General features: G+C 42.8%; 1 protein-coding gene across 1 annotated transcript in view; it reads right to left on the bottom strand.

Annotated features, from left to right (window-relative positions):
- plcb3 (phospholipase C, beta 3 (phosphatidylinositol-specific)) overlaps positions 1-19,279 on the bottom strand; it is a 100,030-nt gene extending 80,751 nt beyond the window's left edge. The window contains exon 1 of the mRNA XM_015946546.3: positions 18,993-19,279. Within this exon, the coding sequence (XP_015802032.3) occupies positions 18,993-19,091 (99 nt within the window). The 5' untranslated portion in view covers positions 19,092-19,279. The remainder of the gene's footprint in view (positions 1-18,992) is intronic.
- Between the last annotated feature and the right edge of the window lie 3,576 nt (positions 19,280-22,855).

The following is a 22,855-nucleotide window of genomic DNA, read 5'->3' as shown; positions in this document are numbered from 1 at the left end:
ATGTCTGTGTTCGCCTTGGGCCCCCAAATTGCTAAATCTGCCTCTGATGCCACTTTAATATCTACACCTAACATAGCTAAAGACATATTGCAACCAGAGCTAGCTTACATGCTTCTGCCTTGTGTTTATTTGCATCCACCAAAGAAGACAGTTGAGTTGTTTTTAGATTTTGCATACGGGGAAAAAATGCAAAGCTAACATTTACGGGCCTGAAATGCCATTTATAACTCTTCTAAAATGTGCCTCTACTTTAAATTTTAGCTGTCAAATTAGATATTTTTAGCTAGCAAACTATCCCCCTGGTAAAAAATAATGTAGCTTCTTTTCAAGAAGTTATATCTTTTCTTCTGAGTTTATCAGGAACCAGCTGTCTTAAGTCCCAAATGCCGATTGTCTTAAAAAACCAAAATGGTGTTTTTGCATTTTTCATTGCAGAATGTGTCCTATTTTTATTAATTTATTTATTCAATTTTTTTCTTTTCTTTTTTTTTTTTTTTGGAGTTTACCAACTGAGAAGCTTGGTCTTGACGCTACAGATGTGCATGCAATAAAAACAAAAAAACACATGTACCCATTGGGGCTGCACAAAATATCGCAGATATATCGTTATCGCGATATCAGCATGCGCAATATGCATATCACAAAGAACAGATAAATATCGCAGTGAATGGTCAGCTCAAATGTTTGCTACACATGATGCATTCTGTCAAACGGAAACATGATGTTTTTTATACAAATCAAATAGAGCTCTTCACCCATTCGGCCAATTGGATGGGTTCTCATTGGTTAGAAGCCCGCCCCCGAGGCGGATGGCACTTAATTTTGATGGTTACCAAACACCTGCGTTAGCTTTGTTCTGCTCTTTCTGCTGATCCTGCTTTTCCCGGGATACACCGATTGCTTTTTCTTATTCATATTTCCCCCTTTCCTCCCAGCTTTTGCTTTTCTCATTTTTATGATTTTTACTGTCTTTTTTTTTCTTTGTTTTTTATTATTTATCTACCCAAGTTAAGTTTTTATTTATCGCAAGTAATATTGTCATCACAATATTAATCACTGTTATCACATATCGCAGGTTTTCCTAATATCATGCAACCCTAGAAACCCACCAGGACGGCCAGTTTGCAACTAGAGGAAAAACAGTATCCACTAAAAGAACCACTCTGTGTTTGGTTGACGGTACACCAACCAAAATATGCAAGGTGACAATGTGACATTGTCCTGTTTGAATGGATTTTCAAAGTGATTTCAAATTACAAAGCCATACATATGAATCAGAACGACGTTAGCAAACGCACGCAGGTCTTCGTTCACTTCAATCACCGTGAAAAACCGTAACAAAAAAGGGTAAAAAAAAAAAAACGGGTCTGAACCAGGAGCATCAGCTGGTTAGTTGAGTCAACCATAGATGTGATGACCACTGACAAATGTCTCCGCCCTCTTTCACTGCCGCACAGTGAAGCCACAATATCCAGTTTACAGATGCGGCCATGTTGGTTTTGTGGACCCAGAATGTGCTCACAAGCCCCACCCACTCACTAGGCTTAAAATCATATTTTTTAAGGCATTACGCATCTAAAAAATGAACATTGGAACAAATGGAAGCAACAAAATATGGAAAATCAACACCTGGGTAAATGCCATGAAAATGAAGGGGGCGGAGCTTAGTATACTTTAAGCAACGTTTTCCATTACAGGGTATCTGCAGGTTTAAGGGAGACAAATTTAAGACTTTTTAAGACCTTTTTAAGGCCACTTTGGCCAAATTTGAGCTATTTTTTAAAATTAAATTTAAGCTATAATTTCCAGCTATTGCCTGGAACCGGTGCTAACCACGTTGCGAACGTGGGATTAGCCATCCAGTTACCATAAAAGTTGCACGTCCCCATGGCGCAATCTCCCACTAGCTTAAACAGCAAATGTGCTCATCTAAAAAAGTCCCCTTTCACAACCAACTGAATGTGTACGGTTCCGCTCACGCCAACATCGTACCCAAAAAATGCTGAACACTAACTAGAAATTCACGAAAATTGAAATAAAATAATCTTGTTTGTTGGGTCTTTGGTAATTTAAGACCTTTGGAAACTGTATTTAAGGATTATTAGTAATTTTTAAGGATTTTTAAGGCCTTAAATTTGGAAAAGCAAATTTAAGACTTTTTAAGGCTTTTTAAGGACCTGCGGATACCCTGCATTAAAATTGTTTTTTTCTTTGGGGGAGTTTGCATGTTTTATGTTAGACGTTAAAGCATCAACCATTTGTACAAACGGGCTGAATAACTACTAACGAAGTCCACGAGCCACATAGACATGGCTGACGGCCCAAAACTGCACATGGGTCACACTTTAAAAACCCAACAACTTGCTGAATCCTCCGCTGAACTCAAGTGGAAATAAAATGTTTTATTTTAAAGTTAGATTCAAAATTTCAAAGGAACTAACCAGTATTGCCTTATCATTACCCCTTTACTTCCAAATAAATGTAAAAAAGCTAAATATTTGCTTCTTTCTTCTTATGAAACTTAAATGATTACATCTATTTTATTTTTCCCATTAGTCAAAACTTTCACCATCATCTAATTGTGCAGCAACACAATAACACAACAGGAAATGCATCCAAACTTTCTGTTTACTTGTATAATTAAATAATGCAGCTGACTGAGTAAAACGTAGAAATGATCCGTTACAGTGATGAAAGAAAAGCGAATCACTGAGAAAAAGATTAATAAATAATGAAAAGAAATTTCTATATTTAAATTAAGAGTGTGGTTCCAAATCTGTTTAAGAATCACACCAAAGGGGAAAAAAAAGAAAGAGGACAAACAGGAAGTACATTTTAAAACCAAGATGTAAACAAGAGGCAGGAAGCAGACAAATGAGACAGGGGAGGAAAGACGAGACAAAATAATGAATGGAAAACTGATTTCATATAAGATAAACAGCCCGGCTGGGAGGGAGTGACAGGAGGAGGAACAGAGAGAAGTCAGGATTCACATGTGGCTGTGGTTGACCTTCCACCTCTCTCCCCACATCCATCCATCCATCCACCCGTCCAGCACTCGTTTCTCACCCCTCTGACAAGATGTCAGGAGCGTTTCTAGACATGGCGTCAAACCATCACACCATCCCAAGCTCTAGTCTACCAAAGGCCCAACGGCTTGGGGCAGAGAATGAAAGCAGAATCTAGTCAGATAAAACAAAAGTTCAAGCATGATTTACCGTATTTTCCGGACTATAATGGGCTCGACACACGGAAGGCGACATCGCCTCTCCTCCATTCATTTTCAATGAGACATGCGCGACAAAGCGATAATCGCGGGTCTCCCTCCTACTAAGCGAAACGCGAAAAACGTGCGTGTGAAAGTTTGCACTCGTGCACGTGTCGTGCACGGACGAACCAGCAACGCAATCCCAGAAAGTTGAAACATTTTCAACTTTTCATCGCTGTCGCTCGGACGAGGACCAATCAACGGAGGTTTCATTCACTGACCAATGAGCGGACATAATGCTCCGCACATCTCCGAGCAAACATGGAGGAGAAGTTGATTATTATTATGTTTTATAGTCAAATCTGAAGTAAGATTTCACATAACTCTAGCAGCCCCTTGTGAAACATCATATCTACCACTTTATTAACTCTGAACCACTTAAATAACTTTAATTCCCTCCAACCTGACACAGCCAATCAAAACAACGGAAGTTTCGATTTCGCCAAGGAACAGAACGCGTAGACGGCTTTGCCGCTGGCCGCTGCCTCAGATCGCCTCCCGTGTGACAGGTAATAAAAGCGACAGCGACAAATTTCGCTGATCGCGGTCGTTTGTCGCCTCCCGTGTGTCGAGCCCATTAGCCGCTACTTTTTTCCCACGCTTTGAACCATGCGTCTTATAGTGAGGTGAGGCTTTACTGAAGATTTTCCTTCACCTGTAGGGGGCGCTTTAGCAGAAAGTGAAACAGGCGGAAGTCAAAAGTGGAAATCGAAGAAAGTGCTCATTTTAATTTAGCACATGCAAGGGGTTGTATGAACTAGTTGATTAGTCGACAAGTCGACTTCACGGCTCTGTAGTGACTTTTTATGCCTGTCATCGACTAGTCGCTGTCACGTGATAATGACAAGATGCAGTCCTCAGAAAAGACAGCAGGTGACGAGCCCCTGCGCGTCTGGATCGAGGCGGAGGCGATGCACTGTGCCAGAGCGTCGGTACCGACACCCGCCGTAAAACGGACATTTGACCGAATTGTGACCTTTACCCTCTTGCAGTTTAACCTTCCCCTCACCCCCATCCTGACCTTAACCAGCTTGCGCATGCAAAGCTCTCATCACTGACGCGCTCCAGACATCTGCGTCCTGAGCACGGCCACAGTAGCATTATCAAATCAGGTGTCGCCACCTCATTAAGAAAATGAGAACTAACCATATGGCGAGCAGGAGGTGGGGACGCAGAAACTGACAAGTTAAAGAAAATGCAATGGTGATCTGAAATATAAACGTCCTCAAGACAAACACTGTCAGCATTTAGACTCAGGGTAAAAACAAGGTCTAGAGTGTGCCCCCTGGTGTGTCTGGGGCCAGAAACATGCTGGGTAAAGCCAAAGGAGTCTATGAGGCTGGAGAAATTCATGGCAAAGTGATCAGAGGGATCACAGAGAACAGAAGTTCTCTGTTCAATAATATCAGAGAAGGAGAAACTGCTACCACTTCAACTTTGGGACAAACTACCAGAGTCCCAAAAACAAAAACACAACTTGAAGCCACGGACAAAAAGAGACGTTTGGACCCGTGTTTAACACTATCTCATATCCTCTGGCCTTGTGGGTTTCCGGTTCCAGCAGAAGTATGTTTGCTTTCAAAAGCTAGCCTCTTCTGTAGATTAGCTACAACAGCGTTAATTAATTTACCAAATAAAGTAAGCTAGGTTAGCTTCTTGCTACGCTACTTCCGAAGCTGTTTGTAACCATTAGCTCTTAAACGTCACATTTAAATCACAATAAAATACAAAGATAAGCTTTCTAAAGCCCAACTTATATTTCTCCGTCAGCTCCACGAGGGAGAGACAATTTGCCCTCATACTTCTCTGTCTCCTGGGGAGTGTTGCAAAGCAATTCCCCGCCAGGACAGCAGAGGGCGTAGCGCTGTTCCGTGGTATCCTGTCATGTATCGGTCCAAGATAGTGTTTATATTGTGGGTTTTTTTGTATTTAAGAGACTTTTTAACAAGGACAAATTTGTCCCTCATTCTCGCCACCTCTAAACCCACTTTTCCTGTCATTTTCGCCCACAAATAAAATGCTTGCTGGGCATCTTTTCACTCTTCCAGTCACGGGGGGAATAAAATGTTAATATGTTAGAGTTTTTTCCGCGAGGGATTCTTCAAGCTTCTCCGTGTCTGCCGCTAGTTATCCTCGGCTCTCAATTTTTGAGGGCACAATGGCGGGCGCTGTAGACGAGAGTGGCATCCCGACAAGCTCGCGTTCTCCGTTTCGACAGACGGATGTTTAGAAAAGAGAGCTCAACTCCATCCATCCTTGTGAGTCTGCTGGAGAGCCCTCGCAAGGACAGGTAATGGCGTTGCGTGCGTCCGTCCCGACGCAGATGGAGAAGTCTAAATTAGGCTTAACCATTATACTGCTACAGCTAGCTATTCCACCTTATACGTAACTGCGAAATTGAAAAATAAGTATCTAAGAAACAAATGTTGATAGTTTTACGTTTCTAATTCAGTTGAAACAAAATGAGCGCCCTCTAGGGGATGGCTCTGGAACATTTTTAAGCCCCGCCCCCTCCATGTAAACAGATGGGACATTTTTCTGACTAAATCACAGAAGACATCTCAGTCACCTTTTCCAGGTGATGTCTTCCACTGATTATTTCATTTATTTCCTTGTTGCAGTATGCTCAAAGATTTTCTTGGTTATTATTTTAATTTGTAATTATTTATAAGGTGCTTGAAAACACAATAAATGCCTGTGGTGGGTTTTTTTTTTTACGCAAAAAATAGTATATGGTGATTTTTCTTCTTAATATTTACTCCTTAGAATAAATAAATTACCATAAATCTAAACATAAAAATGCATAAAAGTGTCGATCTTTCTCTGCAGAAAGAAATGCCGGTGAGGGCCACTCAAATCACTGAGATGCCACAGACGGCCTCCAGGCCACACTTTGGACACACCTGATTTAAGATCATGGGAGCAAGAGCTTTGCTGTTCCTCTGATCAACAGGGTAAACATAGCATATAGTCTTCATCTCTAAAATAAAAGGCTTATTTAGTTAGCAGCAGCAACCAACATGGCAGACCAGATCTGAGATGTTCTGGACTTTGTTGGGTTACAAAGTCACTTCCTGCTAAGCTTTCTTCAAATGTCTAACAATTGTTTTAACAAGCAGCCTAACCATCTGTGCTGCAGCTGAGCAAACCTCAAAGTCATTTAGATTGAAACCCACTAAGAGCTTCCACGAGAACGGCCCAGAAAACCCATTGGTGTTCTCTTTCGTATCCATGCATCCCTTATATCGGAGGGAAACAGTGAGTGAGTGTTGGTGTCCAAGACTGCTGATAAGTATCCTCAGCTGGATCTTCTCCAGATAGTCCAAATTTCTAGCCTGGCCAGTCAGACTCGCCCTCCGTCTATTCTACACAGAGGACATTGCTTCCCATAAGGAAGCATTGGCATGGCTGGCCAGGCCACCAACATCATGACCATGGTGGAGAAAATGACTCAAAAACGTAGTCTTGTAGGATCCACCGTGACTGGTTTCATTTACAGGGATCTGAAAGGATGTCGGGATATCAAACAGACGCCAGATTTCCAAAACCGAACATGTGACTCCATGTGACTGCGTACCAGTCCAGATCTGAACAAATCAAGTAAACACATTAACAAATCTGGTCCACAACTATGGAAATTAAATCCTGGTTTTCATTCCGACTCTGACAAGAAAGGTCAAGTAAAGTTAGTCTTCCATCTCACATGTAAAGTTTAGTACACTGTAAAAAAAAAGACAGCCTCAACAAGTAGTTTCAATGTATTTGTCCTATTTCACCTAAGTCTACCTGTTACGTTTTAATTGTTAAACTCAGTTTTGTGTGTTTTGATATTGAAAACTTAAAATTGCTTGTTATTTCAACAAATGATTATATTTTACTCATTCTCGTGCATTCAGTCAACTTAAAACTGCAATTTATAGATTAAAAAAATGCCCCCGCCCACTGTGAAAGCTGCAGTGGGTAAGGTGCAGTGCATTGTGGGTAGTGATGTTCTTCATTATTTTGTTCTAATTTGAGGTGTTTATGCAAATTTTTGTGTGCGGTTGTGTTGTTCTTAGTTTTTGCTTTGTTTAGTGGTCCAAAGGTAGAGTTTTTTGTTGTTGACATGTTGGCACCAAAAGTGAGGAGGGCGGTCGTAGGAATAAGAACGTTGTGCAGTTTCACTCCATTACACTAAATAAAGTTGTAGTTTTCGCTAAATGCTCAGGACTCAGCTCCTAGTGTAGTGTATGAGACGTGAGTTAGCCAGCATTTTTCAGTGTTGTTAGCTTCCTGCTTCACCGTTTGCTTGTATGGAGCTCCGGGAGTTGACGTCACTTCTTCCGGCATGCAACAGTTCAAATCAAAACGGCGCCATATTGGCAGGCATTAGCCCGCAGCTGGACTATTTGTTGTGGTCAGAAAACTCAAACGGGAAATATGGTAGATTCCTGTTGTGCCCCAGGATGCAGAACAGACGTGGACGACATTAGGAATGAGCCATCTACAGGATTCCCCAAGGTCCGGAGCGCCGCAAACTTTGGATCATTGTAATGAAACGCGCTAGTGACCGGGCTAAAATGAAACGGTGGGATCCAGAGAGTAAAGGTTTTCGCTTATGCAGCGACCGCTTCATATCAGGTACTTAAACCAACGTTTCCTCAACTGTGTATGGTATTTATTTTAAATGCTTTTATTACGATTCTTAGTGGGCTTCCTAAACTTATTCTGGCGGGGCTTTTTCTGTCTTATTACTCATAGCAACAAGTAAACATCACGTAAAACATTGCCTCGTGAGTTCTGCGTGCTGCCGTTTACGTGTTTTATGATCACAGCAATTAACCGGCTAAGCTGTATTTAATTTATAAGCAATGGTTGATCAATTGTCAGATCACACATAAAAAGCACTTTGGATTGCTGTTATCTGTCTCACCGAGACAGATCTCAGACAGATCCTGAGACGCTCCTGCCTGACATATTTATTTATTCATGGAAAAAAATCAGACTAGTGATTTCTCTTGGCGTTCAGTTTATACATTCAAACAGCACAGCACTCTATTTAAACTACTTACATGTAAATCTATGTTATTTGTCCATCCATTTTCATCCGCTTATCCGAAGTCGGGTTGTGGGGGCAGTAGCGTCGAGAGGCCCAGACTTCTCTCTCCCCAGCCACTTGGGCCAGCTCCTCCGGGGGAATCCCAAGGTGTTCCCTGGCCAGACCCTCTCCGACAGCTTCTGGAGTTTTTAAAAAGTATCCCAGGGGCACGGTAAGGGTCAGATATGTTTAGTCTATTGAATTTCTGACTATATAAAACGATTTCTTTGGTTTTAAAGTGTGAAATAAACTCAGACAAAGTAAAGTCCAAGCCGATCCCGTTCATTTTGTTTACATTTGTTGCCTGCCAACATCTCTGAGAGTCACGTGACGTCCGGAGCTCTATGGGCATGACAGCTGCCGTTTTGATAACAGGAGTTCAAACAATTAACCCATTTGTTCAGTTAACAAAAACTTTTAATTTGAATGGACAACCATACATGTCTAACTCAAACTTATAAGTTAACATAATGTAGAATTGTGTGTATGTTTAACAAGACAAAATTATTTTTCCAGTTTGTAATCTAATAAGATTTGTTGTTTCGACTCAATATATATTCAAACAAAGCATTATTTATGATATTTGTACAACTTGATATATAGAGTAGAAAGAAAGTATTCATTTTAAGTTCACATGACTCAAGTTTTTAAGGCAGCTGTTGAACTTTTGTTTTTAAGTTATTCTGGCCTACAATTTATTAGTGTATCTTAAATATAAAATAATAAAAGTTTAATGGGTTCTTTTTCAAACTCAAATGCTTCCATTGGGGGTATTTAAACAAAATTCTGTAATTTTTGTCTTTTGGCCATTTTTGGTCATGAGTGAAATGTTTTCTTCACATTTTTTTAATGTGAAATTTGGAATTTTAACCAAAACTTGACAGATAGGATTTAAATGAAGTTCAATCATCATAACTGAACAAACATTTTTTTTAATTAATGAGTCTAAATTAGCAAAGAAGGAGAGATTTTGTTTTAATCAAAAAGCTTTATGCATAGTTTGAAATAAAAATGGTAAAGATTAACCCAAATATTATTGGTATAATTAACAACATTATGGCTTTCTGTTCTCTTAACTTAAAGGAGTGGATCACTCATTTAATCAGTACATGTGCAGTGGTCTCTAGTAGGGATAAATGCCTTGTAAGTCGTTATCGGAGGGAAAAAATATGCTGATGCACCATTTCTAGGAATCACCTCATAACAGCTGAGCTTCAGACAGCAGGTTTTGGAGTCTTATTTCCTGATGTTTTGTTTCTCATCTCTGATTGCATAACAGCAACATGACCCTTTCACTGACTTGCAACATGGTTGTTTTATCTCCACAATTAAAAGCCTGGAGGAGCTTCTGGTGTGTGGTGGGGTTGCTAATGGTAATGGTTAGCTTAAACTTGTCGGGACATTCTCTGCTGTTTCCTGGACGCTAGTAAAAAAACAGCCTTTCCTGTTGCAAGTCAAGATGTTTCACCATCTATTTTCTATCAGAAGCTAATGCAAGAGATAGACGTAGGAGACCATTTTCAATCGGCCTACGGGAAAAACCCAGATTATTATCAGAAGTAATTAAAAAGTGGGTTTTCAGTTAACCACACCTTTGAGACTGAATGGTTTAAATCGATTTTGGTAGCAAGTCTTAGGCCCAATCCCAATACTCACACTGCACCCTGCGATCTTCAGCAAAGTGCACTTGGAGAAAGTGCGCAGTAGGGTTCGAGTGCGTAGTGCACAAGTGTGCAAATAATTGCCGAATTGAGGCAGGGAGCATTGCTTCAACGATCGCAATGCATGCCGGGATGCTGGTCGCTTTTTTCAAAACCCTTTATTAACAACTTCCAAACAAACAACAAAGCAACTATTTGAAATAAATTTAACTTTATTGCTGCTTTGTCTAAAACATTCAGAGCATCAACAAATCAGCCTAAAATAGACTAATTTATTAGAAAATACATATTTTCAGAAAAGGAACTTGAGCCTTTTCTCCTGCAGCAATGACTTGTGGGTAATCACCTTGCCCGAGGTCCGCATCGCTGCAGACTTGGGTGAAGTGCAAATTAAGGGTGCAATGGGGTCAACTTCTGCACTTGAGAATCGGGACACCCTACGCACTCGCACCCCTGGCCAGGAATGCACAATTGAAGGGCGCAAGGGTGCAAGTGTGAGTATTGGGATTGGGCGTCAGTCAGGTGCATTAACACTTCTGAGGTAAAAATGGGCCAAAGTCGCCACAAGAATTATTTTGTTGCCATTTTTAAAGGCAAAAATTAATTTTCTGTACCTGTTTTTGTCACGAACAGAACTCTGAAGACCCGTGAAGACACCAAACACAGTAAAAGTATATAAAAAACGTCTTTATTTTGATGCAGAGTTACCAGGTGGGCGAGGCTGGAGACAGAGTCGGAGACAGGCGAAGGTCGAAATGGCAGGCAGAATACAAGGCAGGGGTCAGGAGCGAAAAACGAGGTCCGGAGGCTGAGGTCAGGCAGAGTGAATCGCTGGAAGATCTACTGGCACGAAGTTTTCAATAATCTGGCAGGGAACTGGTGGCTGACTGGTGAATATATAGCAGGGGAAGCAGGTGTGAGTGATAAGCTGAGGAGTCAGGAGCAGGTGAAGTGGATACAGCTGATTGTGGTTGCCAGGGAAACAGGGCTTGTGAGGAGCTTGGTGAAGGGACCAGGTGAGCCGAATGAAGGTTAAATGAGGAGGGTGAAGGATGGGAGTCATGACAGTTTTAGAATAAAATAAGTGTGTAATGGTTTAATGAAAAGAACTAAGTGGTGTTTGTAGAAAAAGAGCATGTTTGGCCTAGATTGGCTGGGCTGATTTCGTTCAGTGAAGTTTTTTTAATCTTGGATAAATATTTTAGTCGGTTATCAGCAGCAGGAACAGGAAACGAGTCACTCTATTTAGAAAGTAAGCTTTTCAGTAAAAGTCAGCGACTGTTTTGCTGGTAAATTAAAAAAACATACTTAGAGACATTGCATTACATTAATCTCCGAGAACAAAGTAAGGAACCTTGGTGTTATCGTTGACCAGGACATGTCATTCAAATCCCAGGTTAAACAGGTTTGTAGGATTTCCTTTTTCCACCTTCGGAATATTGCTAAGATTAGAAGCGTCCTTTCCAGGAATGATGCTGAAAAACTAGTTCATGCATTTATTACATCAAGACTGGATTACTGTAATTCATTACTCTCAGGAAGTCCACAGAATGTAGTTAAAAGTCTTCAGCTTGTCCAGCTAGAGTTCTGATGAGAATTAAACAGAGAGATCATATCTCTCCTGTCTTAGCTTCCCTACATTGGCTACCTGTTAAATTCAGAATAGATTTTAAGATCCTCCTTCTCACATATAAAGCTCTTAATAATCAAGCTCCATCATACATCAGTAATCTGATTGTTCCATACGTTCCTAACCGAGCACTTCGCTCTCAGACTGCAGGTCTACTGGTGGTTCCCAGAATATCTAAAATTAGGATGGGAGGCAGATCTTTTAGTTATCAGGCTCCTCTCCTGTGGAACCAGCTCCCAGCTTTAGTCCGTGAGGCAGACACTTTGTCTACTTTTAAGAATAAGCTTAAAACATTTTTATTCGATAGGGCCTATGGTTACAATCTGATGTTAGCCTAGATCTGGACAAGTGGGGGAGTAGAGGGAGGTGGAGTGTACAGTCAGTAAAGACGGCTCTCCCTTGCCCTGCCTCCAACATGCCTTCATTTAAAAAGGATAGGTTATCCAGAGTTATCTCTGTAGTTATGCTGCTATAGGCTTAGACTGCTGGAGGACACACTGACCACTTTTCACACACTACTACTTTCTTCTACCATCTGCTCTTTAACTGTATTATTTTCTGCTATTTCAGCTGTTAACTTTATTTTCTCTCTAAGTGTTTTTCTCCCCAGAAGAAGCTACAACGATGTTCTGCTGAGCTGTCTACAACGATGTTCTGCTGAGCTGTGGTGGCCTCATGGAGGGGGCCATCGTCTAGCACACTGCTGCTAACCACTTAAACATTCTCCCTCTCCTGATAATAACTTTTTGCTTTTCTTGATGTGCGATGTGCTACTACTAGTTTACCCGTTTAATTATAGATCCACTAGGATAAATACAATAAAGTTTATCTCTCACCAAATAGAATATTTACTAAGAAATCACAATATAAGTATAGACACATTACTCGTGTGTGTGTGTGTGTGTGTGTGTGTGTGTGTGTGTGTGTGTGTGTGTGTGTGTGTGTGTGTGTGTGTGTGTGTGTGTGTGTGTGTGTGTGTGTGTGTGTGTGTGTGTGTGTGTGTGTGTGTGTGTTCTCCATCCCCAGTGAGTGGTGGAGGATGGCTGCTTATACTGAGCCAGGATTCTCTGGAGGTTTCTTCCTGTTAAAAGGGAGTTTTCCTCTCCACTGTCGCTTTATGCTTGCTTAGTAAGGATTGCATCGTCAGTGACTTGATGCAATTTGCTGGGTTCCTTATATAGGAAACATTATTTCTGATTGGCTTAATGAACTGACCTGAATTGGAATGCTTATTATGTGAAGTGCCTTGAGACGACTCTTGTCGTGATTTGGCGCTATATAAATAAACTTGAATTGAATTGAACTTAGAGGTGTCCTCCATGTTAAGGGTTTCGTTTATTTTTTGTAAAAACCTCTTTCCATCTGCTTCAGCGAGTCGGAATGGCATCATCCACACAACCTCACTCTGAAGGACTTACCATCATGTGGGGTCACCGGCTTTGGTGCAGGTTACCAAGAGCTCAGGGGTCTCATTTATCAAACATGGCGTAGAATCCTTACTAAAACCGTACTTAAGCTCAGCAAAAAAAATGTACTTACACCAAGTAGGTGTGTGATCTATCAAACATGGAGTACGCACAGCTGCACGCAATCTCCACTTCACAAATCAGAAACTATCTAGAATGTTTCTCAGCTGCTTTTTAGTCACATCCCACCCTCACCACGCCCACTTACTGCCATAAATAGTCAATGCAAAGTGCCTTGTGGATCTCATGCATATACATAAGCCGGCTGTTGCAAGGCTCCGCCAATGATGTGGCGACCGTAGATCAAGGCAGATCAAGGAAGCGCAATTTCACAAGCAGAAGTTGAGGTACCTGTGGGTGAGGTGGAGAAATGAAAGGAAGTGCTTTTGCAAAACAAATAAGAGAAAATCCACGGAGTGGCACAGCGTTGCTGAAGCCGTCAATGCTGAGTTCTTCAGAGAGATCTGTGGCGGATGTAAAAAAATGATCCAATCGGGATTTGATCCCCAGACTCTCGGGTGAAAGTTACATGTGCTAACCAGTCACCCAAACAGAGATCTCCCTGTCCAAGTAGCCAGGGTGCATCATCAATCGGGTCACAGTGACAGGACACACACACACACACACACACACACACTGTCACAGACGCATGATGTTCTGTCTCAATCTGTCCCCCTGCTGATATTCTGCATTCCGTATTCTGCACTTCAGGCTTTGTGTGTGCGTGTGTGTGTGTGTGTGCGTGCATGTGTGTGTGTGTGGGGGGGATCTTGTTCTGTGTGAAAATGAAGCGGTACAAGTGATAATGCTGCAGGATTTCATAATTGTATCTTCTCAGCAGCAGCACTGCAGGTGCTCTCCATGTCCAACATGTGCGTAAGCCAGGTCCTTAGTCAACTTAAAGTTGCGCACATTTTTCCGCTAAGTTTTCTTTCATAAATCCCAAAGTTTACGTGGAAAGTTGCTTACGCAGTTTTCCGACCCCGTTTTGTGCGTAAGCAAGCTTGATAAATGAGGCCCCTGAATGTTTTAGAGTACACAGAAATCTGAGAGCTCTGTACAAGACGAATGACTGAGACCATCATCGTTTGCTTTCCATATCGGATCGTTCCCGAGCGGGAGACGAGCTGCGGACAGTCCGTCTCATTTAATTGCTTGTTTGGGAGGAATTTTAATTGAATTCCAGTCGGAATTTGTCTAAATTGAATTGCGGCTCAGGGCGGAGCAGGAGCCGTGGTGGGGGGGAGGGAAGAAAAAGGGAAAACGGCCAGACTCTGGAGCCTTACAACAAGCTCAAACAGGAAGTCATTCAACACACAACCAGAGCAAAAAATCTCAGACGAGCACACATGTGCTCACAAGCCAAAACACGGAAGGAGTCGAGTCGGAATGCATTCCTGCTGCTCCTCCTCCCCCACACGTGACTCAGTGTGTGTGTGTGTGTGTGTGTGTGTGTGTGTGTGTGTGTGTGTGTGTGTGTGTGTCTTCATTTGTCTAAAAGTCACTCAGAAGCAGGTTTTGTTGGGAGAACAAACAACGATCAACAAAAGACTGGAGCTTAAAAGAGAACTGAGGATCATTTTTTGGAAGCGTCTGGAGGAGGACACGGAGAAGCAGAGGCGTCAAACGACGTAAACAAACTGCTCTGCCCTCAGGCGCCGTGTGTGTGACCTGTTCACCACAACAGGTCCTTAAAGGAGGATTTCAAGTTTCTGCGACAGTGTCTGTGTCATCTGGAAACCTCGGAGTCGTAAACCCCCGCGAAAACGTTCCCCCCGGTGACACTACCGCACGTTTCACGTCTGAAACGCAGAAACAGGAAAAACCCGCAATTTGGCCTAAACTAGCCTTCCTGCACATTCAGCCCTGACCAGTTTATGAACAGCTGGAAAGCTTTTCTGCATCACCTCAAAAGTCAACATTTCCTTATTGTTTTTAAATAAAGCTAGATTCAAACAGGGGTTGCCGCATTTATTAGTAATGAAAAGCGTATTTGCTCATGGGGAACATGTGGGATGGAGGGGGAGAGAGCGTGTTCGTGTTTCTGTTCACACACTTCATCAGCGGCATGAGCATTTCCTGGGAATTCCCTTTGAGAGAGAAACAGAAAGTTTGTGTGTGAAAGAAAGCGGAAGAGGAAAGGAGATCAGAAGTGGACGACGTCCAAACTCTTCTCTGGAAGATCAGCAGACAAACACAACAAGGATGTGTGTGGTTGGTTCATTTTCACCTGAGGCACGTGGTACAGGTGTAGCTCACACTCAGCCACTGCAATCTTTTCAAAATAAAAGCATGATTGCATCCTGGCCTGGGAAAAGCACCCATCTCGCTAGGCTGACTTTTGTTTTGTTTTTTAATACGACAATGGATTGCAGCTAATTTTCTAATCCTGAGGTGTCCTAATTGTGTCTGCTCACAAATTGAACACCAGCTCCTCCTCAAGGTTTGCACCGTGAGGCGACGGTTCACACGGGATCACCAGAGCTGGACCAGAAGAGATTGGAAAATGTTTCCTGGTCTGATGAGTCTGGATTGCATCTGCAATATTCAGATGGCCAGGTCAGAATCTGGTGTCACCAACATGAAAACACGGATCCATCATCCCCTGGTCCCTCTTTGGACCACTCAGCACCACCCAAGCCTAGTTTTAGCCTACTGTCTAATGTTGCTGACCATCCCTTTATGGACCCATCCTCTGATGCCACTTCCAGCAGGATCATGCACCGTGTCACAAAGCTCAGATCATCTCTAACTGGTTTCTAGAGCATAAGCATGACTTCACTGGACTCCAGAGACCTCCACAGTCACCAGATCTGAGTCCTGTCCACGGTGGGGGGGGGGGGGGGGGGGGGGATCTTTACTGTATGCTCTAATGGGAAACAGGCTTCAACATAAACGGTTGTTTTCTGCTTGGTCCTAGAGCTCAACCAGTGTCAGTTTAATATAGCGTAATATTGTTTTTGGATGGTAAAAAGTGCAGGGGTCAAAACTTGACTTTGGAAAAAGTGGGGGGGACATGTCCCCCCTATCCCCCCCAAAATTTACGTCATGTATATATGGACCAGAGCCTGGGACGTAATTTTGGGGGGGGACGGGTGGGACATGTCCCCCCCACTTTTTCAAAAGGCAGTTTCGGTCCCCTTCACTTTTTTCCGTCCAAAAACAATGTTACGCTCCATTAAATGGATTTGGTTGAGCACTAGGACCGAAACGGAAACCGGTTTCCTATTAGACCCGCCCAAAAGCTAATCTATTGGCTCTGCTGATACTTGCTAACGTATTATTGGCTGTTGCTGCTGTCACTCCAAGTAGTAAACAGAACGTGCTCACGTTGTTTTGCTAGTTTGGAGCCGCTAGGGAACACCGGTACTGAGTCACATCGTCAACTAGACGCTGTGTAATATCAGAGCTCAGCTCAGCTTCCATTACACAACATTTGAATAAGTGTTCATTTGTGAGTCTTTGGTAGTTATGCACAGCCAGGCGGCAGCATGTCAAGAAACAAAAGTGGATATAAGAGACTTCTTTCAAAGTCAAAACGTAAGTTGGAACATGTGACAGACCTGCATTAAGCTCAGACTCACCTCCTCCTTCACACACATACTCAAAACTAACTTTTACAAACTAATCTCCTCCACATAACTGACTCCTCAGACACAATTTATTCGTATTATTATAATTATTATGTTTTTATTATTACTATTATCATCATAATTATTATTACTAGTAGTAGTAGTAGTAGAAGTGTAACTTCAAAACTTTTATCATTTAACTTTATTGTAAACTTATCTATTGCAATGTATATTTTCACATTAAAAAGCTCTGAAAAATGAACAGTATCATCATCGTCAACAGATTTTTTTAAGCTTAATGTCAAAGATGTACACTTTTCATTAGATTTATCTTATTTTTTCCATTTATTTTTTGTGTGTTGAAATGCAACAACTGTTTAAACACTTTTAAGGGAAAAAACATATTTAATATGTTTTTATACACTCAAATTGGTAATGAATAATTTACACATTATATTAATAATAATTGTGAATCATACTAGAACCATCCTGTAAATATTTCTGTTTGTTCCATTCCAAAATCTCCCACTGTTTATAGTTCATGCATCTTTTTTTCAGGTGACCGACAGAGATGCAGGAGGAGAGACCGGTGAAGGTACAGCAGGAGAGGCTGTAGGAGATGGAGGACGAGAGCCTGGAGGAGATGGAGCAGAGGCTGGAGGCTCACAGGTGAGGTTGAAATAATGAAGATACGATAGACATAAAATTGATCATTGTGACAAATGTTAGGGTGATGATCATGTGTAAAACATTAGTTCAGCATGTCCTCTAACACAGCAAATGAACAAACGGCCAGATCTCAGGAGGGACCGTTTATGTATAAATACTTTTTATACTTTTGACTAGGCCTGGGAAAGTAACAAATTTTGCTGGATGATATTTTGTCCCAAAAAATTGTTGATGATAAACGATATCATTGTCAACATTATCTAGACCAAAATAACCACTAATATAATGTTAATATGTCATAATAATGCAAGTACACCCTTTAAAATGCAACAAATAAACCTTCATTTAACATTGAAATGTCCAGAACCAGAACTTCTAAATGAATAAAAATAACAAACAAAAATTAAATAAAAAAAAGAATCTCACTCCCTGTTAGAAAATGTTGCACCAAAAACAATAAAAAAAGACCCAAAACAATAAATACAATGGCCTATCCATTGTCAACAGCCAAAACTGCACTTCAATAATGATAATAAATATTAATGATAATAGAGTTGTACATTTTTTAACTTTGATATATATATATATATATATATATATATATATATATATATATATATATATATATATATATATATATATATATATATATATATATATATATATATATATATTGAGGATGGAAAAATTATTGAGATGGGCATGTGACGTGTCAAAGGGTCTTTACATAACACCCCCACCCCAAATCCGCACAAGCCGGGTGTGTCCCCCCCACTTCTGAAATCAAAATTTCGTCCCTGACCAGAGCCTCTAAACGACGTTTCCAGCACCTTGTTAGATCTTTGACATGAAGATAGTTCTGAAGGCAAAATGGCATTCAGTCACTTTTTGGCACTAGACCTCCAGTCCTCATCCAAAGCCAAAGTCCAATGACAACATATCCAGATGCTCCAGACACAACCGTCCACTATGAATCCTGCAGTTGAGCCATTCAGTTAATCATTGATAGGTTCACACACTCTCTCACACACACACACACACACACACACACACACACACACACACACACACACACACACACACACACACACGCACGCACGCACGCACACACACAGACACACACAGGTCATATTCATGGTAAGCAGACACACTTCTACACAAGCGGAAGGTGAAATAGAGAAGCAAGACGAGTTGCGGCAACAAGAGAAAACACCCTGTCGGTCCCCGCCATGCGGAAGCATGCATTCTGCAGCCCCTGCCTCACAAGTTTCTAAAAGTCCCACGTCCCCTGAACACATCCTGGTGAGACAGGTGCGTTCAGGTCTCGTGAAGGACAAAAAGACCTGAGAGGAGAAAGAAGGTGGCAGAGGGCGTTTGAACTGAACCGGAGCGTGAAGGGAACCGGCTTGACAAGAATACAGCCCCGCTGGCAGTTACAAGGGACTTTTCCTTCCATTTAGAGGGTCTGATTCTCACACACACACACACACACACACACACACACACACACACACACACACACACACACACGCACACACGCTGAGCGCAGGACTCTGACCCCACGCACACCTGCACCATGACCCCCGGGCCTCCCGTCAGATCAATGCCCATATCAAGTTCAGCAGAAAGCACCAGGGTTTCGTTCTCACCTCCTCCCATTTGATGAACTTCCCCCCCTTTTTGAGGGCTTCGTGGACGGACACGGGTTTGAGCTGGAGCGCGTGGACTCCCGGCTTGGCCCCGGCCATGGCGAGGGACTCCTACCCGGGTGCCAACGCCTAGACCCGCGCACAGCGAGCAGGACTGCTCGGGGGAGGGACAGCGTTATCTCCCTGGCTCCGCTTCTTCTTCTTTCACAAACTACTCTTGTTTGTGTGTTTATTCCCCGGAAGAGTTGAGGCCGCGCGCTGTCCTTGAAAGTTACGCGGAGAGTTTGCGGAGCATGAGGAGCTGTAATCCCGCCGCAGGAGGCTCCAGACCCGGCTGATCCAGCGCTCAGCGCCGCTGTCTGGCTCTGGTCCGCGGTGCGGTGACGCGCACTCAGCTTTGATTCATTTATGAGTTGCTTTCCTTCCTCTAGGTCCTTTACTCTTCCTGCGCTGGAGCAGTTCCTCCCATCTGCTCCGCTTCCTTACTTTCTTGTCGCCTCTGAGGCGTTTCTTCTTTTCTCCTCCTCCTTGTCCTCCTCCTCTCCTCCCAGCATGTTTGAGGGGGGAAATAGATTCGGACGGCGTCAGATCGCGCTGGGTGACAGAGGAATGAGAGAAGTGTGCTGCACGGATCTGTAAAACACAAAACCTCCACAGGAGCATGCCAAAGTCCCGAATCAGCCCTCGTTTATTAGTATTGTACTTCTGGCCATGCTTTAATCTAGTCTGCACCACAGCCAGCTCATGTTTCAAGCATTTGGCGGGATTATGGTTTATTTTTCCCCTCCTGGTGGGAGAATTTCAAAGGAAACAAAACAAACAGAAATGTATGTTTCAAATGAGCACGTGGTACTACTGCCAGAGATGCAGCACGCTGCTTCTCACTGCTGCTGCCAGTGGCGTGTCCAGATCTTTTAAAATGGGGTGGCCCAAGTGAGGCACAACTTTGTGCATGGGTGGCACCAATGGTTATGCTTTTCTTGTTTTACCCCCAAGCCTTTTGTGGACAATGAAAAGCCTATTTAAAGGTAAATTAGTGTGGTGGCACCTGGGGTGGCCAGTCAGATTCCAAGGGTGGCATGTGCCACCCCAGGCCACTCCCTGGACACGCCCCTGGCTGCTGCAGATGGATCAACGGCAGCTAATCAGTCATTCAAAAGGCTTTCACTTCCTCCTGCTTGTTTCTGCCATGGCTTTTTGAAAAACTTAGGTAAGAAAACAACTTGTGCACTTCCACCGGAGCGTGATCTGCAGTCATCTGCATATATTGTTGCTTTTGTTTGCTTGTTTGTTTTTGGCTGCGTGGTGGAACAGAAGGTAGCTCTGATGCCCAGACCTTTATGCGTGGAGTTTTGCATGAGTGGGCTTTCTGGTGTGTGTGAGTGAGTGTGTGACTGTCCCTGTGATAGTCTGGACACCTTTCCTGGGTGTGCCCCCTCTCACCTGATGACTGCTGGAGTGGGAATGAAGTGGTTAAAAAGGTGAGTGAGTGTTGGCATCAAAAGTGTCCAAAAATCCTCAAATTAAAACAGAAATCTGGAGGGTTTTTTCTCAGAGGGCACCTCTAGAGGTGGTAAAATGTATTGCAGCTTAAGCCCGTCTCCCTACTTCCTTGATCACTGCTGGAAGGAATTCATCTCGTTTGTGAACACGCAGCCCTAGCCAGGACAACAAGGCTAAAACAATGTTCTACAATTCTCGTTCTCACGTGATGCTGTTTATTCACATATATACAAAATTCTCATCTCACACTCCGCGGATGGTCTCATCCTTCTAAGCTCGCGTTCTCTACCAGAAGCCTGGGAACTTGAGGATTCTCCCATGGTGGGTATTGACTCTCATGGTTGCTCTTGCTCTTATAGCCAAGTGTTTCAAGGATCACTGCTCTCAAGGATATCAGCTCATAGGTTTCAGTGATGGTTGTTGTAGGAATCGTTCTCAGTGTTGCATTTGCATCTTCAAGGATTTCTCAATTCAATTCAAATTCAATTCAAAGATACTTTATTAATCCCAGAGGGAAATCAGAGTTTCAGTACACACAATTCAGAGATCAGACATACATAGGCATAGACACATGACAAGAATTGGTGACTGTGGTCTTTCGCAACCCTGAGTCGCGCTACCTTAATAGAGATCAGAGGGTTTATGTGAGGATTGGTTCAGGTGGAGGAAAAAAAGGTACTTCAGAGTTACCCTCCACAGGGAGGGCAGCTTTGCTATGCAAAAACACCTCAGACAGATATGCAACAGGAGTCAGACATTACATAACACAAGTGTCCACTAGGTGAGGAGGTAGGGTTGGGGACTCTCCACACGTCAGTGCAGGCAGCCGCGATAAGCAGCGCTCGTCACCTCCGTTTGGACAGGGGAGAGAGGTAGTTGGGTTTAGAAAGCACAGTGACTCCTGGAAACGATTCAACGGCTTTCACCGGTCGCACTACCGCCCAGGCTGGGATAGGGAGACAGAGTCGCCATGGCATTCCACAGCATTCCACATTTCTTCTGAGGGGGAGTAATCACTTCAGCCTCACAGGCTCAAGGGCACCAGATTCAGATAAGAACTTGTTTTGGGGCCAGACAGAGATAATTTCCTCTCTGTCTTAAAGTTCTGTTGGTCCTCAACCCCTCTCAATCCAATAATGGTGTAATTAGTCTATCCCAATCCGTGCTGATATGTCAAGTTCTCCTTGATTGAATCCACCTTCTGTGCCAGAGTCTGAATCTCAGCCAAAGTTCCAAGCTTACGACTCATCTCGACAATTATACGACTTTGTGCCTTCACAGCGCGGTGTAATCCATCCCTGAGATCCGGGATTGAACCAATATTCCTCGACAGCTCATTAATTTTCCGGTAAGCCAGATGACCACTCAGGCCCAAAAGCAAGAAACCTGACACCAACACCACAAATATCCAGACGTCTTAAGAATCCTCTACAGACAGTTGAGAGAGGCAGATCAGGTTCCACTGTTTCCAGGAGTCCATGATATACCCAGCTGGCTCTGTCCCAGAGGGGCATCTGGGAGCCTCTTCTCCCATTCTCGTCTTTGAAAGAATTTTTTCAATCGCGTTGAGAGACCAACTGACCAGGTCCATTTTAATAATTTCCAGTTTCCAAAAAAAAAATGCAGAATCTCCGTACACCCAAAGACAGACAAAGAGCCTTGGGGATAAGATAGGGAGGAGAGGAGGAAAAAAGTTTCTGTACTCTCCAAAAGCCGGAAGAGAGAAGGTAATTCACTCAGCCGTTGTAGTTGGCGTCGGTGTTGTCTGGTGTTTATTTGTGTCATTATCCTATCTCTTAGGTCAGTTGCTGCCTCGTTTAGCGTTGTTTCACTTATTGGGGCTTCGTACCCAAGCTTGAGATTCACGATATTTTTATCAATAGCAGACTTTGAGGACAGCTACAAGTACCTTGGTATCCTACAAGCAAATTCAACCTCAATGATGCCGCAAGGAAAGGAGCCACAGCCAAATACCTACAACGAGTAAGGCAGTCCTAAGAAGTCGATGACAAGAACAAGATCTCCACAATAAGCATCTACACCCTGCCAGTAATCAGATATCATGCAGGAATAATAACCTGGCCAAAGGAAGAAATACAGACCAAAGATGTTAAGACACATTAGTTCCTAACCAGGCATGCAGGGTTCATCCCAAAACTCAGCACCCTGAGACTGTACGCTAAGGAAGGAGGCCGAGGACTAGTGAGAATGGGAGCCATCGTCCAGGATGAAACATCCAAGATCCATAAGTACACCAAGGACAAGGACCCAACAGATGATGTCCTCAGTGAATGTCTCAGACAACGGCGAATAGAGGAGGAAAAGCTGGAAATACCATCATGGGAGGACAAACCTCTACA

Source organism: Nothobranchius furzeri, chromosome 14 (genome assembly GCF_043380555.1).
Source record: "Nothobranchius furzeri strain GRZ-AD chromosome 14, NfurGRZ-RIMD1, whole genome shotgun sequence".
Taxonomy (NCBI): Eukaryota; Metazoa; Chordata; class Actinopteri; order Cyprinodontiformes; family Nothobranchiidae; genus Nothobranchius; species Nothobranchius furzeri.
The sequence above is the reverse complement of the archived record's forward strand: the minus strand, read 5'-3'. Positions and strand labels throughout refer to the sequence as shown.